We start from the raw sequence: 25,350 nt of genomic DNA, 5'->3' as shown, positions 1-25,350 counted from the left end.
ATGCTCTAGCATTGTCCCTGACAGTGGATATGTGCAAGTAGCTCTGCAAAGGCTACAAAGTATCTTCTGGGGATTATAAAGGTGCTGGGATTATAAAATCCTTCTTGGGCACCTTCATAGCAGAAAACTTTTTCTGTACATGGTTGTATTTTCTTCTTTCTTCAAGACTTCCAAAGATGACTTACTATTGACAGACTTTGAAGGTGCGCTGAAGTTCTTCAGGGTTCAGCTTCCTAAGAGATATCGCTCAGAAGAAAATGCAAAAAAACTGATGGAATTAGCTTGCAACATGAAGGTAAAATCAGTTTTGCATTAATTTAGATTCCTTTGTTAATGTCTCACTCTTCCTGATCAAATTGTCAACATTTATAGTACATTAATAATAATGTTTTCTTTTGTATTGTATAATTTTCTAAATATTTTCATATATATTACAGCCTATGAATTAAATATCAGGTTTCATGATTTCTACTGTGCTGTCCTTTAACTTTCAGTATTTGTTGTTATGGTCAGAAATTCCCTAAAATGAAAGTAGTAATACATGAAGGAAACTTATTCACTATTTATCACTTCCAGTGAAGCATTTATGATTTGTATCATTTTTTTAAGGTTAAAAAAAAAGAAGAATCTCCTTGTGTTCATGTTATAAAAGTTTTGTTTTTAAAGAAGAAAAAGTAATTGAGGGAGTTTAGTTTGGAATTTGAGAGGTGGAGGCAAATGGGAGACAGAATAAATAGCTGTATTGAGATGCTTATAGGGTGCATAAAAGACTGACTGTCATATTTACTCAGTGTGTCTCCAGAGGGTAGAATTGTGATCAGTGTGTCAGGGGCAGATGTGGTAGGAGAGAAGCTTCACTATCTACTGAATTAGAGTACGGACTGGGAATTAGAGAGAGATCTGAATTCAAAGTTATTTCACCTATTTAAGGCACAATTTCCTCATCTGTAAAGTAATATTGGATTTCTGGTTCTGGTTATATGTCAGACTGAGCTAACTCAGGCTACCCTTCTTTAAACATTTGGAGATGCTAAATAAAGTATAATCCAAGAAATGTTTAAATACCTGGATGAACTTGAAAGAAAAAAGAGAAATACCCAGGTGCCTTAAACAAAGTGGCTCAGAGTATTGTGTGTGATAATAAAAGAGCATTCCAAGGGAATATAGAACCAGAGGTAGGTATTAGGATTTTACTACTCACGAAGACAAGACATGATTTGGGGCCTTCTGGAGGCCCCAAAATGAAACTGAAATCTCTGCATAAAGTTAGGACTTCAGAATGGCCACCCTGTTTGTAAAAGCAGGAATACAAAAACTACGTATTAGCCTGATAAAAAATAGGAATCATGATATAAAGTGAATGGGGGATTTGGGGGGGAGGGAAAGGAAATAGAACTTCTAGAAATTAAAATAATCATTAAAGTTATCGTTCAATGTAAAATGTTACATCCTTCACAAGTATTATGGATAACATTTAATGATATTTTACCATGTGCTAGGTACTGTGATTAAGTGTTTTTACGTGTGAGGATTGTACAGTGCTTACCTTAGTGCCTGATAATTAGTAAGGGTTTAAGAAATAATGGCTACTACTATGATTATTTCCTCCCTGGTTTTTCAAGCAGAAACAAACTCTTTTCAGTAACATTTACACCAGTGATGGGTTTGCACACAGCACACAGCCAAATGAGCTCTGAGCTTCTTGGAGTTGCTTTCTGTCCCAACCTGGTTTAGCATACCGAAGGATGCTGACTCTTACTTATGATTTCTTCCCCTCCAAAACCTGCTTCTTCCTCAGTGTCCCCATCTCCAGTTTGTGGGACCTCATTGCTCAGGCCTGAAAACTTGATACCATCCTCTTCTATTCTTTCTTTCACACTTAACATCTTCATATTCCACATCCAAGCCCTATCATCAAAATATATCCTGAATCTGATCACTTCTCAACCCTTTCATCACCAATGCCCAAGTCTAACCATCTCATCACTTCTCTTCTGGAATATTGCAGTCGATTCCTTGGTCCTTCTGTTTCCACAGTGATTTCCTCCCAGACTCTTTTTGATCTCATCTCTCTCTTGCTTAAAACACTAATGGCTTCTTATCTCAGAATAAAACTCAGGTTCTTGCCTTGGCATGCAAGGCCTGGCACCATCTCACCTCTGACAGTGTGATTTCAACTACTACTACTTTTCCCCCTTACACTTTTCCACTTCAGACACCCTGGCCTCCTTGCTGTTCTCAGACATGCTGAGCATGTTCCCTCCGCAGGCCTTTGTACTGGCTGGTCTCTCTGCCTGTAATGTTGTTCTCCTTGCTGTCCACATGGCTTCACCCTCACCTCATTCAGTCTTAGGCTCAATGATCATGTCATCAGAGAGGACTTCTCTGATTACAGTGTCTAAAGTAGCAGCTCCCCCCAACTCTTTACACCCTATCTCCTCATCCTGTCATATTTTCTTCATGTCACTTATTGATACTTAACATTATTTTATATGTTTGACTATTATCTGCGTGCCCCCTGTCCCCATGCTGGAATTAAGCCTGTGACAGAGGGGACTTTATCTCGTTTGTTTATTGCTGAATTCCCAGCACAAGAACAGGATCTGACATGTAAATATTGGTTGAATGAGTGAATAAATGAATATTCTGTTGAGCTTCTTCCAAGTGTTTTACAAAGAAGAGTTAACATGGATTTGGGCAAGGCTTAAAAATAGCTTCTAGCTAAAGGTTTACCTTTTGGGTTTTCATTAGCTTGAAACACTTTAATAATAAATGGATTCTTTATTTCCAAAGTCCAGATGGGAGGTGTCTAATGTCTTTTTCCTTGCCTTTGCTTCCAAAGAATTAAGGTAGACAAGGCCGCACAGCACACGTTATTATTTGCTTAGATACGTAATTCCTTTTGGTCTTGGAGAGCCCTGCATGGCTAGGGTACACTTTGGATGATTTCCCCTACTTGCACATGGTTTCAGGTGAGAAAAATAGTAATTTTTCTTGAAATTGACTCATCACGGAAAGCCTACAGATTCACCAGGACATGAGAGAGTGAGCTTTTTCTGTTAAAAGGTGGGATATGGTGTGTACAGTTTAGTTAGTGATGATTAGTTTCACTCTGGCAGCTATACTTAACACCAAAAAATATTAAAGGCGATATAGGCAATAGTTGAGCCAATTATTGGCAAAGGACTTCAGTCACAGTGATAATTTGTCAGCTCAAAAATAAGAGAAATCATTGGCAAGCTCAGTTATGAGCCCTGCATTACGTAGACTGCATGATGGAGGAGGGCCTCAGTCAGCACAGAGAGTGCATAGTATCTTCTGGTTGTTTGGAGACCCTCTAGCCATGGAAAAGGGGATTCCTGCTAGGTGAATGCTTTGGAAACTCGCTTCTGAATTTCTTGGTGTAGAATTTAGAAAGGAACATTGGCCTTGTAACTCATTCAATCCCACTCCATTATTTTTTAATTAAAAAAAAAGTTGTGACTCAGTTTTCTCAGTTGTACTTCCTAATTAAGGTGGGAATAGGGAATGCTTTACCTCACATGCCAGTCCAGGAAACAGATACCTATTCTTGTTGTTGTCTTTTGTTGTGTTTTAGCAGTTACAGTGTTGTAATTTCCAGTATTTGTACAGATTTTATAAGAATCTCATTTGTTCCTCACAGTACCCTGTGAGGTGCAAAGGGCAAATCAAGTATGGAAACTGAGGCTTATAGAAGCCAAGTGACTTACCCGGCTGATACTGACTGGGCAGTGACAAAAGCCCTGTTGGAACTCAGGCCTTCTGACTGCGTGCTCCCAAGGCTTTCCGCCCTGTTGCATGGCCTCTTATTTCAGAAGGCGGCAGGAACCAAGTTTGGTGCAGCAGTATCTGCAATGGCCACAAGGTGGGTCTGTTGCCCAGAAAGGTCCACTGTCCTCTCGGTGCCTGCGTCTTCCTTTTCTCCATCAATCTCTCCCAGTATCTGTCTTTACTTGCCTCTCCTTTTTTTTCCTCTCTCTCCTTTCTTCCCTTTTACTTCTCCCCTTCTTCTCCTTAATTTATTATGGGACCGAATTTTTTTTTTTATTTCTTACAGAGTTTTAGACCCCTGCTCTTAATCTAAAATTTAACAACATACATACATACATCAAAACTCATATAGCCGTCTGTTGAATTTCTCTCCCTCCATGGGTCAGTGACCTGAGATGGAAAAGTTGTTTCCACTTGTGATATAAGATCTAAAAGGAATTTCACTTTAAATAGATTGTTCAGGAGATCGGGAATGGTCCTAGGAGCTCCACAGCCCTTTCATACCCATAACTGTGCCATGCATCATCTTTAGTGGAGGGAAATGGGAAAAAAATAATTAGGTCTTTTAAGTTTTGACTCAAGAAATATGTGAGAGCAACTGTTTCTTTGTGTGTCTATACAGGAATTTTGAGAACAAGTCTGATACGTGAGGCTGGTTTAGAAGCAGCAGGAACTATGCTAAAAGAGATGGCTCAGTGGGTTTCTTAGATCAAATCTGAATACTTGACCCTTTGGCTGTAGAATCCTGCCTGATGTGAAATGGAATTTCTGAACCATGGCTTCATTGGAATTTGTTATGTCAAACATAAAGTGAATATGCTAGGCTTCAAACTACCTGTAAGAAAAGATATTATTACAAAAACCAAATAGTAATATCTGTCAATTAATGTAATCCTGACCGTTTGCTATTTGGAGAAACAGAAAACTCTTTGGCATTTGGGGATATTTGCCCTCAGGGCATGTTTTTATTCATGAGCCTAAAAGCAGCACTAGTTTGAACTTCATTCTCCGCTCAAACCATTTGTGTAGTTAGTGTGGGTTTGGGTTTTAACTTCTGTGTTTGTAGTGACTTCATCAGTCTTTTTTCTTGATATGTTCACAGAAGCTTGTATAGTGTCTACACATAGTGAATTTATCCTTAGAGTGACCATATGAGGTCATTTTATGGATGTGTGTACTGAGGGTTAGAGAATTGAAGAAAACTCCCAAAGGGCACAAAGTCAGGGATGGAATTGAGATTAGATCCCAGGAATTTCAGACTTTAAAGTCAATGCTTATCATCATTGTGCTTTACTGTACCTGAGGGATTGAATGAATGAGACAAGAGCTACTTCTATTGGTCCACTTTTGGTGATATTTATCATATAATGATGGGTAACTCAGTCTCTATGTCAGTGTTGAAACTTACCTTTTGTACACTGTAGCTGAGTTCCATTTTCCTTATAACTAGACCTGGCTAGTTTTACAAGATATCTTTACGTGTTCCTACCTTTTAGAATTGGATTTCATGAGGAAGCTTCTGAGTGGGTTCTCTCTCTGCATTGAACCCTAAAGTTTGCTGGTTGTTGCAAGGGTAGCAGTGTTCACTACCTTCTTGTTTTATTTTAATGAGTTCCTCTCCCTTGGTCCTTATCTGCATGTGATTCGTCTGCTAATAATTTGCTTCTTGCATTTTAGAAAAATACTCTGATGGTAGAACAAGGATGCCTAATTCTATTTAGTTATCTTTGAGGGAGTGTGAGCCTGAACTGTTTGAATAAATTAAATAAAAAGGCTGAGAAATCAAATAGAATGTTGATTTGTTTCAAGTGGAGTCCCACAAACCTTGGCTCTCAAGCTGGCTCTGCCTCTGCTTTGTGAACTAAGGTAGGTTAGCACAGCAGGGTTGTAGAGAGAGAAATAAGACAATGCCTTTAAAGTAGTGGCTGCTCTTCTGATGATATTATCATCATCCTTCACACACCAGTGCTCTTTTGGCCCAGGCTGTTTTGATCTCCTCTGCCCAGGTATCTGCTTTCCTTAAGTCAGTTCAAGTCAACAAGCATTTGTAGATTGCTTTCTATGCCAAGAATATACTGTGCTCAGTACTGGGCATGCTACAGAGATGGGTAAAAAACAAGAATCACCCCAGACTTGCATTCTTGTGCTGGCATTGCTGCTGAACAGTCTGGGTCCTTTACTTTAGACAAGTCACTTTACCTAGCGAGGTCTCAGTTCCCCAGTACAATGAGGGTGATAATCCCTGCTGTACGCATCTCAGAAAGTCGTTTTGATGATTAAAGAAAATAGTAGATGTAGAGGTAGCTTGTTATCTTGAAACTTTTATGTAAATCTCAGGTTCTTGTAATCACTAACTGAAAAAGAACCATGGACTTGTGTCAGATTTCTTTATTTAGCAACGAGGACTTTGGGGTCAGGATCTCCTTAATGTGCCAGACCTCTTCCTACCCACACACTCACCCACACAACATAACTCCAATCCTGACACGCAGAGCTACTAACATTCAACCTCCCACCTGCACTGGACTTTCTGTGAGTCCAGCCCAGCAGGGATTCTTGACTTTTGCAGGAACTTTATTTATTTTTTATTTATTTAAAAAATTTATTTATTTATTTTTGGCTGCATTGGGTCTTCGTTGCTGCACGCGGGCTTTCTCTAGTTGCGGCAAGAGGGGGTTACTCTTTGTTGCGGTGCGCGGGCTTCTCACTGCGGTGGCTTCTCTTGTTGCGGAGCACGGGATCTAGGTGCATGGGCTTCAGTAGTTGTGGCTCGTGGGCTCAGTAGTTGTGGCTCGTGGGCTCTAGAGCTCAGGCTCAGTAGTTGTGGCACACGGGCTTAGTTGCTCCGCAGCATGTGGGATCTTCCCGGACCAGGGATTGAACCCGTGTCCCCTGCATTGACAGGCGATTCTTAACCACTGCTCCACCAGGGAAGCCCCTTGCAGGGACTTTAAACCAAACTTCAGAATCAACTCCTAATATTTCCTATCAGCAGCCTGTTTCCTACTCTTCTGTGTTAAATGGACTTTGTTTAAATGGCTCATTGTTTGCAGCACATGTTCAGAGAAGAAAAGCAGATAATAATAATGTTACAGCCACCCTTTATTAAAAAGACTTCACTGTGTGCCAGCCAGGTACTCTTCTTAGCTCTTTATGTGTTTTATATCATGTGATCCTCATAACAGTAGTTCTCATAAGGACTGTTGGGATTTTCACAGATGAGGACCCTGAGGCTGAGATAAGGCAGCTTGCCCTCAGTCACACAGTAAGTCATCTGCAGAGCCAGGACTCAAGCCTTGGTCTGTCCAAGTTCTTACTGGCCGACGGTACTACCTCACTCCCACCAAGGTCAGCAGCCACTCTCATTCTTTCTCCATCAGTGTGGGCCACGACATCCCTGCCTGTTCCACGGCCTGATCGGGGGCCAGCTTTCCCAGGGCAAGTAGCACATGTTTTAAGAGAGAACCTTATCCAATTCCTGTGACAGATTCATGATAAGTGAGTGACCAAAGGAAAGGTGTTTTAGACTAATTTTTACCTCTACCAAAATATCAAACTGGCATGTTCCAAGTCTCCGCCTTCTCTCTAATTCAGGGTTTCTTAACCTGGGACTATGGATGGGCCTCAGGGAGCCCATGAGCCCTCTGAAATGGTGTGTAGAATGTTGAATTGCTGGGGGTGGGGTGGGGGTTAGCTTCTGTGCTTTTTTTGTGGGAACCATGGCTCTCAGGGGACATTCAAAGTGGTACTGTCTCAAACAGTGTTAAGAACCTTGTACTAATTGCAATGAGGTATAAAATTGGTTTTACCTAAATTACAAACTCAGCCTTAACCCAGGAAATTATTAGAATTTTTTCCTCCTTGAAAGTGTATTTAAACAGAACAGATTTCAAATTTAATCGTCTTTGAAGGCAAAAATACCTCTGTGTGTGAAGCCGTGATTTCCACAGCCTTCTGATAGGAGTCAGCCAACAGCGGGTGTGGGTGTGATTCAGAGATCTGCGGCTGATTCCATAGCTTCTCTTCTTCTTGAATTCAGTTAAAATTTTCGTGGTAGAAGTAAGAGACAGGCAAAATGAACCGTGGGGACTATGTCTCTTCATTAAGTATTTTCATGCTTACTGTGTGCCAGGTATTAGGAATTTCACAGTGCATAAAGAGTTCCTGCCCTTGTGGAGTTTGCATATCCTGATCTGTGTACATCTTCGTATCATTAATGCTTAGCAAAGAACACTGCACATAGTGGGGCTCAACTATTGGATCAATAAATGTCCCTGCTTGCATCCTTATTGGGTTAAAAGGAAGGCCTTTGACTTTGATTTGTTCAACAGCTGACTGTTCCGATTATGTTCCAGGCATTGAGCTGGGCGCTAGAGGTATGGTGGTAAGCAAAACAGATGTGGCCTGTTTCCTAGTGGGAAGACAGTTAATCAAGTAAGCACATAAATAAATAATTATGAACTTGGACAGCTGCCATGGAGGATTTGGCTTGACGCTATGAGAATATATAATGAAAGACCAAGCCTGATAGGGGGAAGAGACTGTCAGGGAAGGGTTCACTAAGAAGTGATGTGGAGGGACTTCCCTGGTGGTGCAGTGGTTAAGAATCCACCTGCCAATGCAGGAGACACAGGTTTGATTCCTGGTCTGGGAAGATCCCACATTGCCGCGGAGCAGCTAAGCCCGTGCGCCACAACTACTGAGCCTGCACTTTAGAGCCCGCGAGCCACAAGTACTGAAGCACACGTGCCACAACTACTGAAGCCTGCACACCTAGAGCCCGTGCTCCACAAAAAGAGAAGCCACTGCAATGAGAAGCCTGCGCACCACAGTGAAGAGCAGCCGCCGATCACTGCAACTAGAGAAAGCCTGCCAGGAACAAGCAACGAAGACCCAATGCAGCCAAAAAAAAAAACAAAAAAAAAAGTGATGTGGAGCTCTGATCTGAAAGGTGAAGCGGAGTGATCCAGGCACAGGGTTGCACAGGCAGAGGGACCAGGCTTGCAGTGTACGTTCGCTTTGGATGCCATTTCCATGTAGAAGACAGGTTGATGCAAAGGGGCGGGGCGGGTGGTGGTGTGGGTTCCCTTCTCATTAATTTAGCAAGCATTTCTGGGCGCTCTCTGTGCATGCGCAGGGGACAACAGTGAGTGAGACGCAGTTCTGACCTGGAGAAGGCACTGATAATGGGACAGGCGGGCTGAGAGGTGCTGGTCTTTCCTGGGTGCTGCCTCATAAGGACACTTGAATTGCTGCTTTTGCTGCTGATACCTCTCGTTCCTCATTCAGGCATCAGTCTTTTTCACAGGGTCTCTGCCTCAGAGGCAACCTGAACTAGTTGACTCTGGTATGCAGCCACATGCTCCGGAAGTCAGGATCAGCTATGAACCCATTATAAGCAGTGTTATGTTTGTTTATTTTTTGTTTGTAATGGGGTTGGAGGGGGTGGGGTAAGGCATTCAAGGGAAAGAGAGGGAAGAAGAGAGAGACCGAGAAGTGAGGCTGAGAGTTGGGAAGGCAAGTCTCAGCTGGGAAAGAAGTCAGAACTCTGGACCAGCAAGCTCTGCGTAGAGAAGTGAGCAGAGCTTTGTCTCAGAGAAGCCCAGGGTATGAGAATTGTTTTTAAACAGCGTTCACTTTGTTAGCTTAATTATAAATGTAATTCATGCTCAATGTAGAAAATGTGGAAGCATAGGAAACACAAAGAAATGCCCATATCCTATCACAGAACTGAAAGAACCAAATGAGGTGACATGTGTGAAGGGCCTGGCATGTCTGGGGCACTTATTACACACTAACTGCTCTTACAGTGTGAGGGAGAATCAACCCTTTTGCTCTGAGAATGAGACATTTATAATAAAGGCTAATGAAAGGTAGAAAAAATCACTTTGTAATTAGCCTTTTAAAATGTATGTTTATGAGAAAAATGTTAATTCTTCCTTACCCCAGCATGAGAATGACAAGTTGAAGAATCCTGAAGATTTGTGAGAATGTTTTGTAGGATTTGGTGTCAGTTCTCTTTTTTATAAAGCACGAGGGGAGCCTTGTATCCCTGCCCTTCCTTGTCATTTATACAGACTGACAGCAGAGAGTACTGGGAGGAAATGTTTGCTGCCCACAAGCCTCATTTAGTTTCTGTTCCTCTGCTATTGATCTGTTAGGATTGTTTATAAATTTACTGATCACAAAGTTGTTCTATTTAAGTGCTTTGTGAATCACTTACACGCACGATAAACATTCACCCCAGCATTGGCCTTAAACCGCAGAAGATCTAGGTTTAGGGATGTCCGTTTCCAGCTTGTGGCCTCACCCCAGGTGTTTAGTGGGCATCTTTCTATAGACTGCAGCCGGGGCATAGTGCTGCACGGCTCCTAGCTGCCTCCCCTCGGGCAGCGGCCAAACTCCAGGAGCAAACTCTAATTGAGGCAGGCCTGTAAACGGCCCGACAGGGCCAGGTGTCCACAGAATCAGTTGGAGAGGAACACCAGGCAGCTCGAGTAAGACAGAAAGGGAAGAATGGAGCAGGGATTGGAGATGCTGACATCAGCCTGCCAAAAACTTGGGCCTGTCCCATCCCCTTTCTATGGCTCAGTATTTTCTTCTGTAAACTAAGGAAGTTGGACTAGACTAGCTCTGTGATTCCTAGGAACTGGAGGCTAAAAGTCAGATTTGTGAGTCAGCAGTGTAGTAGTTTGTAGTGGTTGGTAAAAAAAAGCTTGAGAGAAAGAAGACAGTAGTTTAATGGGATGGAAGAGCAGCTAAATAGAACGCTCAGCAGAACTGTGTGTTTAAGGGCAGAGAGAACTGTGCCTGTTTACAGGCAGCACAGAAGGTGCTAGTTGAAAGGAAAGTGGTAGATGGTAGGACAGTGAGGTAGCTACAGCTTGAACTTTGGATGATGCCTCGCGGCCTGGGCTCAGATCCTGAACCTGCTGGTCGCTAACTGAGTGACTTTGGTCAAGTCACGTAACTTCCTTATATCTCAGTTCACTTGCCTCTAAAATGAGGATACTAATGCCGTACCTTGTAGAGCTGTCATGAGGTCACAGAATGAAAGCACCTGCAGCAGTGCTGGTATGTGCTAAAGAAGTGGCCCATGAGGTGGAGGAGGAAGATGGACAGTCAGACCTAGAGCTCAGGTAGGAGGGGTTATCTGTTGGGTGCTCATTCTGACTACTGGTAAAAACTTCAGCAACCAGTTATCCCCAGCAGACCCATGGACATGATGGTAGTCATTGAGTAAGAATTTTAGGTCCTGGGCTCATGTGCAGGAAACACCACTTTCATAGTAACTTGGGATGCCCAGGTCAGCAGAGGTCTTGGTCTTCAGGGCAAGCCCTGAAAGCACCCACCCGTTGCTGATCCTTTTTTTTTTTTGGCGGTACGCGGGCCTCCCACTGTTGTGGCCTCTCCCGTTGTGGAGCACAGGCTCTGGACGCGCAGGCTCAGGGGCCATGGCTCACGGGCCTAGCAGCTCCGCGGCATGTGGGATCCTCCCGGACCGGGGCACGAACCCGTGTCCCCTGCATCGGCAGGCGGACTCTCAACCACTGCGCCACCAGGGAAGCCCCTCTGATACTTTTTAATTTGTGCTGTGCTTTATCCTACAGATTAGTCAGAAGAAGTTGAAAAAATATGAAAAAGAATATCACACCATGAGGGAACAGCAGGCCCAACAAGAAGACCCCATCGAGCGATTTGAGGTTTGTTTACGGCCTAGGTGATGTGAAGTGTTTTCAGCCTTTCATTTTACATAATTGTGCCTGTAACTAGCTTTAGTGAGTTCTTTTTAAAATTTAGTTTCACTATTTCTAGGGTCCAGTTTCAGTTTGAGTTTGCAAATGAGAAAGTAAGATTTGTTTTGCTTCAGACTAGCAGCCTAGTTTGTTACAGTTCGGTGGGCTTTTGTCACAGTTAATAAGAAGTAGCTGCTTGACAGTCACTTGAATTTCAGTATTTCTCTGTGGAGATAGAAAGTAAGCAGTTGTTGACTGGCAGCACGTTAGGACCAGCCACATCTCCCGTGATTCCCGTAGGACTCAGCAGTTAGTTTTGGGGGTTAACCTGAGAAGTTGTCATTACCATCTGATTTTTATGTCTGTAACTGGTTTCTTTTTACCCATCAGCGGGAGAATAGGCGTCTACAAGAAGCTAACATGAGGTTGGAACAGGAAAATGATGACTTAGCCCATGAGCTGGTGACCAGTAAGATTGCACTGCGAAAGGACCTGGATAACGTAAGTCTGACTTGTCTGAAGGGATGATTATATTGAAACACTTCTCCCTTAATCAAGTGAAATCCTGGAATTTTAGTGTTTGTTGTTCTAGTGTTTCCCTCTTATGATCCACCTTGCTCTTGTCAGTACTGTTCCCTCCTCTCCTTCAGGATCATCCATGATCTCATTAAGGCCTCCTTACCGCATTCTTCTCTCATTATACAGCAAACCCTGAACGCCTTTCCAGACATTGATTGAAAGGTGTTTCTGGCTATTCTTATGTTATTGCAATTGGCAGTAGCATTTAATCACTATAATTTCCTTAACTTACCCCTAAGACAAGAACAGATTTTGTCATCCTGCACATCACGTGCCTGTTGGATAAGCATTGCCAGTTGTAATAAAGCTCAGTGCCTCCGCAGCTTGCAATTTCATCAGGAATTTCTGTTGGCAGATATTCTGTTTTTCTTTGCTTCTCCTAATCTTAAAAGGTTTGAGATGATGGCATTCCTGGCAGGGTGTTTGTCCAATTTCTATACTACAGGCTTCCCATAGTGCACTCTCTCATTCATGGTTTAGGTCGAGGTTGGCGAATGTTTTCTGTAAAGGGACAGATAGTAAATATTTTAGGCTTTGTGGGCCACATGGTCTCTGTTGCAACTATGTAACTCTGCCATTGGTGCCTACACAATAAATAAACGAATGCACATGGCTGTGTTCCAGTAAAACTTTATTTACGAGAATAGGTGGCAGGCTGGCTTTGGCGCTTGGACAAAGTTTGGCAGCACCTGACTTACGTTTCCCTTCAGGCTCCTAAGATTACTTTTCTGCTTGTTGATTTTCCTGAGGCTCTGGAGATAGGCTTAGGCTATTGAGGCTTTACAGGGGACTTAACATAATATATTGAACCCCTTAGGACCTGTGAACTTCACAAGGTCCTTGACAGCCACCAACATGTATGAAAATATTGTGTACTACTGTATTTCTCTGACAGTCTTTGCTTTCATTAGATTCTCCAAGTGAGTCACATCGCAGATGAAGAGAAAGAGAGATGGCAGTATCTACTGGTTCTTATTACTTCTCTTTAGAAATAGAATAATGGAGTAAAATTTTGAACAGGTCTGGATTCTACCATCAGCTACTCTACTTTCAAGCAGGGTGAAGTGTGGGGAGGTGGAATAATAGCTGTGTCCAAGAGTATAGTGAGAATTACGTGATTTGGTGTGTATGAAAGTGCAGGAATTAGGCACAGGCAGTGTTGTTTCACTCTCTTTGTCTGATTGTCAGCTATAAGTAGCTGCAGGTAACTGGGAAGACTCCTTTTTCCAGTTTTTCCAGGGAGGGTGTTGCAAGGCCATTAGCCCTCAGTAACCAGAACCTGGAGATCCTGTTGCTTTTTGGTTTACCACAGTCTCCTTAGGTTGGAGTTTCCTCCCTGTGGTGCAGGTTCCCAGCATACCCTCTGATCTTCTTTGTAGAAACACTATGAGAATCATTCCCTCACTGTTCAGGCATTTCTGCCAAGTGAGCGGAGGGAGGAGGGTGTACACTGAGCAGGGTAATTGCTGAAGCAAAAATCACAGTGTGCACCTGTGATGGCTCTTCTAGCAGCTGTAGGTCATGCAGAAAGGAAGTGAAAAAGAAAAGAAAATGGGTCCTGTACTAGAGCTTTGTATTCTACAATGAAATTATATTAAGAGGCAACTTAAGATAAAATTCCAGGCAGATTTTTAGTTTGAGCTGTTGCATTTGCCAGTCTGATGGGACCAGAAGTAACATTGATGCTCTACTAGTTTAGGGTGGAAAATATACTTCTTAGGTTCTTGAAGCCTGCCTCTAAAGAGGGTAAGCCTTTTTTTAAGTTGTCTTTGCCTGGCACAGTAGTCAAAGAGCTAGGTTACATTTCTGGTATCAGAAGTGAGAAATAGTAAAAATAAGATGAATTCCCATTTACTCTATGATGATGTATGTGACAGGCACAGTCAGAAGCACTTTGTTAAACTCTAATATCTCTTATCCTTACCTCAGCCTTGTAACATGAGCCCCATTTATGGATAAGGATTTTTTAACAATAAAGAAACTTGAGACTCAAGAGAGAGGAAGGCACCCAGGAAGAAGCTAAGCCAGGAATGTAACCCAGGTGCATCTAATTGAAACACCCAGGCTTTTTCTGTAATGCCACACTGTCTCCAAAATAAATATGGAACAAGAAGCTATGGTTTGATGTCATAACTACATCAAAAATATACTGACACCTAACAGAACATTTCTTAAGCACTTACAGAGTTCTAGACACTGCTCCACGTGCTGTGTACTTACTGTCAAATCCTCCAAACAACCCTTGTGTAAAGGATACAGTTACGATCCCCATTTCACTGATGAGGCCAAAAGAGGTTAAATGTCTTACACAGTCACACTGTTAGTGGCAGAGCCCTTAGACTGCAGTCCAGCTGGCCTGCCGCTCTTAACTTGGCTCAGAGGAGCAGGAACCCTGTTGCCACTAGGGCTCAGGAATAGCAAACTGGGGTCCCATCGTCCAGCCATCGACGGTGCTGAGAAAACAGACCTTTTCACACTAAACGTTGAGTCCCTTTCCAAGTTAGTCTTCTCTCGTATCTTTTGAATCATCACAGAAAATCAGAGGTTCTGAAGTGAGGGCTGTGGGGTCCTCTCAGCGTGTTTTGGCTTCAGGGACTTAGATTTCTGAAAGAACTTCATCATGCCCTTTCACTCTTCCCTTTCTGCATCCCAGAGAAAAGCTCTCATATGTGGCTTATAGAATTTCCAGAACCCTCTTTGTATTTCCAACTGATTTTATTATCACTTTTGTTATTCCTCACCTGTCATTTCTGTTACTTGTCACAAAGCAGCTATGGAGAGATCCCCGGTCAGCTACTGAGTCCCTAGGTGACTCCATCCAAGCTTTCTCCTCTATGAAATGGGAGTAATGCGTGGACCTGACATTAAGGCATTGGTGCTAAAGGCTGAGAGGGAACCTGTGGAAGGTACCTGGCACAGGGCTGATAGGACCCCACCTGAGTCCCCTCTGGCATGGTTGCTCTCTGCATTGAGACAGTGTAATGTGGGAGTGATGGAAACAGACTCAGGAGCTCAACTCCTGGGATTTGAATTCTGGCTCCACTGCATTCTAGTTCTCTGAACTTGAGCAGGTGGCTAAACTTTCCCCACTGAATTACTTTGGTCTCTTTATCAAAAATCAATTGACCTGGGCTTCCCTGGTGGCGCAGTGGTTGAGAGTCCACCTGCTGATGCAGGGGACGCGGGTTCGTGCCCCGGTCCGGGAAGATCCCACATGCCGTGGAGTGGCTGGTCCCGTGAGCCATGGCCGCTGAGCCTGCATGTCCGGAGCCCGTGTTCCGCAACGGGAGAGGCCACAACAGTGAGAGGCCCGCGTACCGCAAAAAAAAAAAAAAAAAATCAATTGACCTGTATGTATGGGTCTCCTCGATTCTGTATCTCCTCCATTGATGTATACATCTATCATTAATGCCAATACCACACTGTCATAATTACTCAGGTCATGGGAGTCCTCCAATTTTGTTGTTCTTTTTAAAAAATAATTTGGCTATTGTAAGTAATTTGCATTTCTATATAAATACTAGAATCAGTTTGTCAACTTCTAGAAATAAAAGCCTTCTGGGATTTTGAGTGGGGTTGTATTGAATCTGTAAATTAGCTTGGGGAGTATATTAACATCTGAGCAGTGATTGAACCTTCCAATCCATGAATATGTTACAATTTTCATTTATTTAGGTCTTTTTCAATTTCAGCATTGTTTTCTTAGTTTTCAGTTTACAAGATTTGCACATATTTTAATCTGTTATTAAGGGTAATTTTTTCTTTCTTTTTTTAAATAAATTTATTTATTTTTGGCTGTGTCATTGGGTCTTCGTTGCTGCGTGTGGGCTTTCTTCTAGTTGTGGCGAGCAAGGGGTACTCTTCACTGCAGTGTGCAGTCTTCTCATTGTTGCAGATCACGGGCTCTAGGTGCATGTGCTTCAGTAGTTGTGACACGCGGGCCCAGTAGTTGTGGCTTGCAGGCTCTAGAGCACAGGCTCAGTAGTTGTGGCGCACAGGCTTAGTTGCTCCATGGCATGTGGGATCTTCCCAGACCAGGGATCGAACCCGTGTCCCTTGAATTGGCAGGTAGATTCTTAACCACCGTGCCACCAGGGAAGTCCCAAGGGTAATTTTTTCTTAATTGCATTTTCCAATTATTTATTGCTAGTCTCTAGAAATACAGTTGATTACATGACCTTGTATCCTGTGACCTTGCTAAATCACTATTCTTGTAGCTTTTTTGTTTATTTTTTAGGATTTTCCACATACACAATCATATCATCTCTGAATAAAGACAGTTTTACTTCTTTTCAAGTCATTCTGTCTTTTTTCCCTTGCCTTCCTGCACTGACTGGGACCTTCGGAACAATATTGGATGGTGAGAGTGGACCTCATCACCTTGTTCCAGTTAGCTGTAGGTTTTCCATAGATCAGGCTGAGGAAGTTCTCCTTTCTTCCTGTTTGCTGAGAGTTGTCATGAATGGGTGTTGAATTTGATCAAATGATCTTCCTGCATCTGTTGAGGTGATTATTTGCTATTTTTCCTAATTCTCTTAGTACAGTGAAGTGTAGACAAACTGATTTTTCAGTGTACACAAACATTGCATTCCTAGGAAACGTGGGGTTTCTTTTTTCTTTTAAGATTTTTATTTGTATTAAAGATTTTTGTGTTGCTAAGGAATATTTGTCTGGAGTTTCTTTAATGTTTTTGTCTGGTTTTGATATCAGGGAAATGCTAGCCTTCTAAAATGAACTGGGAATTGTTCCCTCCTATTTTTTAAGGACTTTTTGTGGGATTGTTCCTTGATTAAATCTTTAATTCCCTAATGAAACCACGTGGGCCTGGAGTTTTCTTAGCAAGAAAAAAAATTTTTTTTTTTTCTTGCTGCGTTGGGTCTTCGTTGCTGCGCGCAGGCTTTCTCTAGTTGTGGCGAGCGGAGGCTACTCTTCATTGCAGTGCACAGGCTTCTCGTTGTGGTGGCTTCTCTTGTTGCGGAGGCTTCTCTTGTTGCGGAGCACGGGCTCTAGGCACGGGCTTCAGTAGTTGTGGCGCACGGGCTTAGTTGCTCTGCAGCATGTGGGATCTTCCCAGACCAGGGATTGAGGCCGTGTTCCCTGCATTGGCAGGCGGATTCTTAACCACTGTGCCACCAGGGAAGTCCAGCAGGAAATTATTTAATTATGATTTCAGATATGGAGCTATTCAAATTTTCTAATTCTTCATGTGTACATTTTTATACTTTGTGCCTTTCAAGTGATTTATCCATTTCATCTTAGTTGTCAAATACATAGGCACAGAGTCGTTGATATTCCCTTATTCTTTTAATGTTTATAGGATGGATTTGTTGAAGTCTTCTCTCTTTTGTTACTGATATGGGTAATTTGTGTCTTTTCCCTTTTTTCCTTAATCAGTCTGCTAACTAGAAGTTTATCAATTGTGTTGATCTCTTTAAAACCAAGCTTTTGGTTTTGTTGATTTCTTTTTCTTTTATTGATTTCTGCTTTTTATTATTTCCTACTTTTCTTTTGGTTTAATTTGCTCTTTTTCTGGCTACTTAAAGAAGAAGCTTAGTCATTGATTTGGACCTTTCATCTTTTCTAAAATAAGCATTTAAAGTTATAAATCTCCCTGAAGCACTATTTCAGCTACATCTCACACATTCTGATGTGTCGTGTTTTTATTTTCATTCACTTCTTGTGATTGCTTCTTTGATCTCTGAGTTAATTAGTAGTGTGTTGTTTAATTTTTAACTATTAGGGATTTGTCCCCGAAATTTTTCTGTTGTTGATTTCTGATTTAATTCAGTTGTCATCAGGGTACATATTTTTTCTGATTTTATTGCTTTTAAAACATACTTATGCTTATTTTAGGGCTTTCCATATTGTCTGATGGGTGAATGTGCCACGTGCTCTTGGAGAGTTTGTGTGTCCTGTTGTTGTCGGTGGGGCGTTCTGTCATGTCACTTCTGTCAAGTTGATTGACTTCCACGGATTTACTGCCTTTCTCTTTATTTGTTCTATCACTTACTGAGAGAACAGTGAGGAAATCTGTAACTCTGTGCACTTATCTATTTCTCCTTTCAGTTATGTCAGTTTTTGTTTTCCTGTAATTTGAATTTATGAATGCATTTCAGATTTACTGCCTTCTGGAGTGACTCTTTTATTGTTATGAAATGTCCCTCTTTGTCCGTGGTTAATACTCTTTGTTCTGAGATCTACTTCGTCTGATGTTAATATAGCCATTCCGACTTTCATGGTATTTCATGGTATATCCTTTTCCATACTTTTACTTTTAACATATCTGTGTCTTTATATTTAAAATGGGGTTTTGTAGCCAGCATATAGTTGGATCTTGCTTTTTGAAATTTAGTCTGATAATCTCCTTCTTTTAATTGGAATGTTTAGACCAGTTACATTTAATGTAATTATTTATATGGTATATTTAACTCTACCACTTGCTGTTTGTTCTCCATTTGTTGTATTTGCTTTTTCTTTCTTTTTTCCCCTTTTCTGCCTTCTTTGGTTTAATTGGGTATTTTCATGATTTCATTTTATCTCCTTTACTGCCTTATTCGCAGTTCTGGAGCGCTCAGATCTCCAGAGCTCTACTCCACAGGTTCCAGCCACCTCAGCATCTCTGACCCCCTATCTCTGCCTCCTGAACCCTTTGAGGCATATGCTCTGTTTGGAACTCCTCACCCTGCTCCTTGGTCCAGAAGTGCCTCTAGGCAGAAAGCCAGAATGGTAGTAGGACCTTGCTTGTTTCCTTTCTCCCAGGAACCACAATTCTGCATTTGTTTTTAGTGTCAGCAAACAGTAGTTTTATGTATTTCGTCCAGTGTTTTGTTTACAGTGAGAGGGTAAATCTGGTCCTGGTTAGTCCTTTATGACCAGAAGCGGAAGTCTGGACTTGTGTTTATCGCCACATGTTCCCTCCTTATGTGCTTATGTAAGTAGAATGACTGTGCAGCAAGTGTGGTGCCATAAGAGGACCCTGGCTGGTCAGTCCAGTGGCCTGTGTGCACCTTCCTATTGACACAGCCTTGAGAGTCAGCTCTTGGAGTGATGGCACAAATGCTGGGCTTAATGTTGAGAGACCTGGTTTCGGATTCCAGCTCTGCTACATGCATTGTGCAAGCTTGGGGAAATCACTTCCCCATCTAAATTTTTTTCTAAGCTGGGTAATCAGGATGGGCCAGGAAGACTCTTGAGTCCATGACCTGGCTGTCCCGTACTTCTTAGAATCAGTCTTATCTACCATGGGAGTGATGGTGACTAACTGAGAGAATATAAGTGTGTGCTACAGGTTCCAAAGTACTGTTCAGAAGATGTTAACTGGGTCCAGGGGAGAGAAGGGAGAGGTAACAGGATGTTCTGTTGATTAAAGTAAAACAGAATCTTTTGACAGGACTTTATTCTTCTTTGTTATTTCCTCTTTTGTTTGATTCTTATTTCCATTTTGATTGCTACTGGGGTTTGAACTAGAGGTGATTATAAGCCACTCACCAGAAAGGACAGGCCTTAACTCCAGGACCCCATTTAATTGCACGCATATGCAAGTAACTGATGGCCTTTTGCATATCATGCCATTCTCAGTTCTCCATTTAAGGCCCCAGCCGCCTGGAACCTATGCCTCCCAAAGAAAGTACGTCAGAAGATGTGGTGTAGTAGAAAGCAGAGGGGCTCAGCTATACCACTTTAGCTAGGTGACATCTGAAATGCTCTTTAATTTCAGGGAAACCACCATCCATTGTCAAAGGAGGTTGGATATAAGGAGCTGGCAAAGACCCTCTATATCTAGCACTCTGTAACTAGGAGTTTCCACCTCCTTTCCTTGACTGCCTTCTAACATGCTACAGTCTCTCATTCTTCAGTTATCCTTGGACTCTCCAGTGTCAGGGACTGTATTTGTCAGGTACAGGTGTATCATTTTCACTTGGACCCAAAGGTCTGCCCACCAGACCTTTGCATGCTTTAGAAAAAAACTGGGGTGGAAGATGGCCATTTCAGATAATAAAAGGAGAGTGCTAGCAAAGGGGTGCCTTCCTTTGTCAGGTGACAGGGAGAGCAAAATGCAGAACTTATTTGATTAAGCAGAGCAAATACTGAGAGTTTGGAAGAAGAAAACCAGAATTTATTATTACTATTAATGATAATGACACCTACCTTTTGTTGAGTGTTTACTATATGCTAGGCACTGTGCTGAGTCCATTCCATGCCTTATCTCTCAGCTGAAGATCGTGAAGCTCAGAGAAGTTCTCAATGACTTGTCCAAGTGGCACACAGTCAGGGAGCAATGGGAGTCAAGACCAGGCTGTCTGACAAAGGCGAGCTCCTAGCTACTGCCCCGCACTGCCTCTGGGCAGGAGACGGGGCCAGACACTTGTGTGTGAGTGTAGTCTCAGCGTGACCTTGGGCATATCACGTCCCCTCTCTGGATCACAGTTTCCTTATCATCTTAAAATTGGATTGTTCTGGGTAATTCAAATCCCTTTCAGTTCTCACTTCTTGTTCTGTAACAGCACCTCTTAAATGTTTCAGGCTGAGGAAAAGGCAGATGCACTGAATAAGGAGCTGCTTATGACCAAACAGAAATTGATTGATGCAGAGGAAGAGAAAAGACGGCTGGAAGAAGAGTCTGCTCAGGTGAGGGGAGCTTTGCCCCTCCCACATTCCTCTGTGTCTTGCAAATGCTTGAGAGCTGGGAGTTCACTGGTGGCTTCCTGTTGGCACTGGAGAACCCAGAGACAGCTGGCTTCAGTTTCTCTCCAAAGGCCTTTTGTATTTACTGTGAAAAGCATAATGGTTCTTAATAATTAAAATGTAGGGGGTGACAGTGGGGCAAAGCCCATCCTTCACTGGGGCAGGAGAAATTCCTGTGTGTCAGCATCTGAGTGTGACAAGAGGGTTAGCATTTCTGCAAAAGGAAGGCAGACATCACATAATGTCTGGCTCTTCCCCTACCTGTCCACCGACATCTCCCCCACAGAGCAAACTCTGGAAGGCTTGTCCTGAGCATAGCCCCTGGGCGCAGACTCACAGCGATTGGAAGAGCTTTGGGTGCTGCATGCCCCAGAGCAGGCGGGCTCTCCTTCACCATCCACCTTCTCGTCTCAGTCAGGCTGCCTGAGGTGAGAGATGGCGGGGCGCCTCCCACATAATCCATGAGGCACTGAAGGAGCAGCAGTCCTCCTGTTAGCTCTTCCTCTGCATTTGCTTTGTGTTACCTCTCAGCTCAGGATCCCAGGTAGGGCTGCACTGACAGGGAGGAACTTCAGCAAAAGCCGCAAGCTGAAAGTTCAGAAGTTTTGACTGTTCTCTCCTAGCATCAAGAGTAGGGTTAATGGGCTTCCCTGGTGGCACAGTGGTTGAGAGTCCGCCTGCCGATGCAGGGGACATGGGTTCGTGCCCCGGTCCGGGAAGATCCCACATGCCACGGAGCGGCTGGGCCCGTGAGCCATGGCCGCGGAGCCTGTGCTCCGCAACGGGAGAGGCCACAGCAGTGAGAGGCCTGCGTACCAGAAAAAAAAAAAAAAAAAAGAGTAGGGTTAGTAGTGCTGAGAGTGAGGAAGAAGGGAGGGGAGTTACCTCCAGTAGGTCAGGCACTTTGGGGAAAGCCCAGCGCTAAGCGCGGAGTGCCAGAGCTTCGCTTGTATTTCCCTTAACATTCACTTTTGCTTTTCTTAATGTACGCAGTTAAAAGAAATGTGCCGTCGGGAACTCGACAAGGCAGAATCTGAGATTAAAAAAAACAGTTCTATCATCGGTGACTACAAGCAGGTGGGTCCGTGCACCCTGGAATTGGGCCGTGTTCTCTGGAAGCCCTGCTTGCCTGCACAAGATGTCTTCTCCACACCCACACGCATCCCTGCTCGGCGACTTGCACTGACGAGTCCCTTCGCTTCACTGGACAAGTTACCGCACTGCTTTTCAACTGTAAAATAAGGGAAATCATCGCTCACGCGGAGAACTGTTGTGAGGAGTCCATGAGATTATCTTTGTGGAGTACCTGGCATAGTTCCCTCACATAAGCAGGCACTTAATACATGGAAGCCCCCGAGTTCTTGGGAGCACTTCAGACTCATGACGTAGAACCACCTCTCTCCCCAGCGGGTTGCATTTTGAGAACGTAACTGAATTGGTCTTATTTCTTTCTGTACTGGGATCTCGTGCTGGCTCCTGAGTCTGGCAGTGTCTGTAAACATTGGCCATCGAGCGTGGCACTGATAGGTCCCTGCATGTCCTAGGCCAGTGGATGCGGGGGTGGGAGAGCCAGAGGCACCTCTGCCCACCTGTCGTCTGACACCCGCTCCTGCTCAGTGCTGTCCCAGTTCCACTCCATAGTCCAGCTTCCACTGCAGAGCTCATCCCAAGCCCAAGTTGTGCGGATTATGACATTGCTGAAGAGATTGTCATTTTCTATTATGTTTGTTTCTTCAGATTTGTTCTCAGTTGAGTGAAAGATTAGAGAAGCAGCAGACTGCTAATAAAGTGGAAATTGAAAAAATTCGGGTAAGTCTTCCTTTATCAAAGACATTTTATACCACCTAGTTCATTTTATGGCTATATTCAGCACAAAAAATTTGGGGAGGGAGTATTCTGCTTTTTTTTTTTTTTAAATAACCTACCACTATTAGTAACAATACTATCTTTTTTTTTAAAATAAATTTATTTATGTATTTATTTATTTTGGGCTGCACTGGGTCTTCGTTGCTGTGCGTGGGCTTTCTCTAGTTGCGGCGGGCAGGGGCTACTCTTCGTCGTGGTGTGCGGGCTTCTCGTTGCAGTGGCGTCTCTTGCTGCCGAGCAGAGGCTCCGGGTGCGCGGGCTTCAGCAGTTGTGGCGTGCAGCCTCAATAGTTGTGGTGCACAGGCTTAGTTGCTCCGTGGCATGTGGGATCTTCCCGGACCAGAGCTCGAACCCATGTCCCCTGCGTTGGCAGGCGGATTCTTAACTACTGCACCACCAGGGAAGTCCCCGGGTATTCTGCTTTGATTCCAAAAATGAGGGAAGCTGATGAGTACCTGACAAGGTGGCTACAACTGACAACTGATATTCTGCCTCTTTCCTCTAGGCAGGGGATACAGATAAGACCAGAAGAGCTCTGGCATTAGATCTCAAAATACAAGTGTCCCTCTTCCTTACAAATTTGTGTAACGTCCTCCTCCGTGCTAACTTCTCTTGTAAAAAGACAAAACAAAACACAAGAGCCCCAGGACTTCAGGTGTTGTCTGTGATTACTGCAGCACCCTGCTGAGGTGGAAGAGTCCTGCAGGTGACAGGCTGTGCTTGAGGGTGGGGCGCAGAGGCCAGGTCACTCCCCACATTGTTCTGTAGCAGGGGGACACTCGCCTTCTGAGCTCAATTCCTCTTGCTGTAATGGGCCCAGATACAGTGAGAACCTGAGTTTTTAATGTTTGCTTGCCAATTTGAGGGGTTTTGTAACTTGGTGCTTTCTTTCTTTATTATTAGAATACTTGTCAGATTTTACTGAGATGAGTAATTTACTGAAAGATACTTTACTAACATGTTTACAACTCTGGACAGAAACGTGGGGGAGTCCATGGCCATGTCTGCACAAACCAGCATTTTACCTGGAGCAAGATGATACCTGGCCTCCATTATAAGTAGTGTTTAACCAGCAGTACCTATTTTTTAAACAAAATTTATTTTCTGATGCTAAAACTAATAATAATGTTCATTGCAGAAAATTTGGAAAATAAGAGTAAAGGAGGAAAAAAAACCCTTATAATCTTATTACCCACAGACAACATCATCATTAACACTTTGGCGTGTATTCTTTCAGTCTTTGTTCTAACATAGAAAATTTCATTCACTCTAAGGCATTTTTTTCACATTTACATCTGAAATTGGGACATATTTTATAACTCATGGCTTTTTGTGGTTTAATTGGCAGAATATTTTCTTAGAGGAAAACGAAATGATGTTTTCTTACAGTCATTGCCATCTTATTTTCATGAAATGTGGTATATCCTTGTAGCTATACTTTAAAGACATTTTTGTGTCCTAGTTTACCCAGCATTTAAACATTTTTACCATGTTACAAAAAATTCCTCAAAAACTTTTCTGAGGCTGTGTACTTCTTTGTATAAATATAGCACATCCTATTTAATTTTTCCCAGTAGCTGGATAATTTATCTCCCCACCCCTTTTTTGTGTCTCTAATTCTGCAGTGAAATTCCTTGTATGTAAATCTGTATCTAGTCACTGCTTTTTCATTTTTTTTTTGTTTGTTGTTTGTTTGGTTTTTTTGGGTTTTTTTGCAGTACGTGGGCCTCTCACTGTTGTGGCCTCTCCCGTTGTGGAGCACAGGCTCCGGACACGCAGGCTCACCAGCCATGGCTCACGGGCCCAGCCGCTCTGCGGCATGTGGGATCTTCCCGGACCGGGGCATGAACCTGCGTCCCCTGCATCAGCAGGCGGACTCTCAACCACTGCACCACCAGGGAAGCCCGCTTTTTCATTTTTTTAGCCAAGGTTCCTAGAAGTGAGATGACTGGATCAAGACATAAGAATATTTGTGTTGCTTTTGGTGTATAACACCAGGTGACTTTTCCAGTAGGTCATCTGCCAGTTTACAGAGAGAACACAGTTTTTCAGAAGCTGTAGTGCTCGGCAGAGAAGCCATCTCTTGGCTCCCCAGAAAGGAGATGCTCACACCTTCATGTCTTCTTTGTCTCTTCACATCTGACATTCAATTTCAGCAAAATGTGGATGACTGTGAGCGCTGCCGGGAATTTTTCAACAAAGAAGGGCGCATAAAGGGCATCAGCTCAGCTAAGGAAGTTTTGGATGAGGACACAGATGAGGAGAAGGAAACACTCAAGAACCAGCTGAGAGAGATGGAACTGGAACTGGCACAAACCAAGCTGCAGCTGGTGGAAGCTGAGTGTAAGATCCAGGTAACAGCTGCCTCTGTGCCCCCGGCCAGCCCTCTGCCCCTGGGGCGGCGGGACCCAGACCTGCACGGGGGCAGGATTTCCCTGGTGTGGGCTAGAAACCCCAGAAATGATCTTCATGGTTTGGGGTTTTTTTCCCTTTTAAACTTCTACCATAATCCTCATGGGAAGAAGCCCATTACTTGCTATTTACTAGTGGATGTTTAATTAGCATTTAGCCTGTCCTAACGATTGGACTTTCTCATAATGAGAATTATCCATCAAACTTGGAATCTTTCTGGTGGAGCAGAGAATGCATGATTTGAAATCACAGCTGCACCACCAAACTCTTTGACCTTGGG

The 25,350-nt window shown here is 43.2% G+C and overlaps 1 protein-coding gene across 4 annotated transcripts in view; it reads left to right on the top strand.

Moving 5' to 3' along the window:
* The window catches only part of RABGAP1 (RAB GTPase activating protein 1), a 170,955-nt gene that overhangs the window by 130,422 nt on the left and 15,183 nt on the right, over positions 1 to 25,350 (top strand). For all 4 annotated transcript variants that reach the window (XR_003432507.1, XM_027104919.1, XM_027104920.1 and 1 more), the window contains 7 exons: positions 167 to 295; positions 11,403 to 11,495; positions 11,919 to 12,029; positions 20,631 to 20,735; positions 21,786 to 21,869; positions 22,530 to 22,601; positions 24,815 to 25,012. Coding sequence is in view for 3 of the 4 variants with exons in the window: in XM_027104919.1 (XP_026960720.1) it covers positions 167 to 295; positions 11,403 to 11,495; positions 11,919 to 12,029; positions 20,631 to 20,735; positions 21,786 to 21,869; positions 22,530 to 22,601; positions 24,815 to 25,012 (792 nt within the window). In the remaining variant the exon portion in view is untranslated. The remainder of the gene's footprint in view (positions 1 to 166; positions 296 to 11,402; positions 11,496 to 11,918; positions 12,030 to 20,630; positions 20,736 to 21,785; positions 21,870 to 22,529; positions 22,602 to 24,814; positions 25,013 to 25,350) is intronic.

Source organism: Aethalodelphis obliquidens, unplaced genomic scaffold (genome assembly GCF_003676395.1).
Source record: "Aethalodelphis obliquidens isolate GAN/ISIS:26980383/991018 unplaced genomic scaffold, ASM367639v1 scaffold7, whole genome shotgun sequence".
Lineage (NCBI taxonomy): Eukaryota > Metazoa > Chordata > Mammalia > Artiodactyla > Delphinidae > Aethalodelphis > Aethalodelphis obliquidens.
Note: the sequence above shows the minus strand (reverse complement) of the source record. Positions and strands in the feature narration are given on the sequence as shown.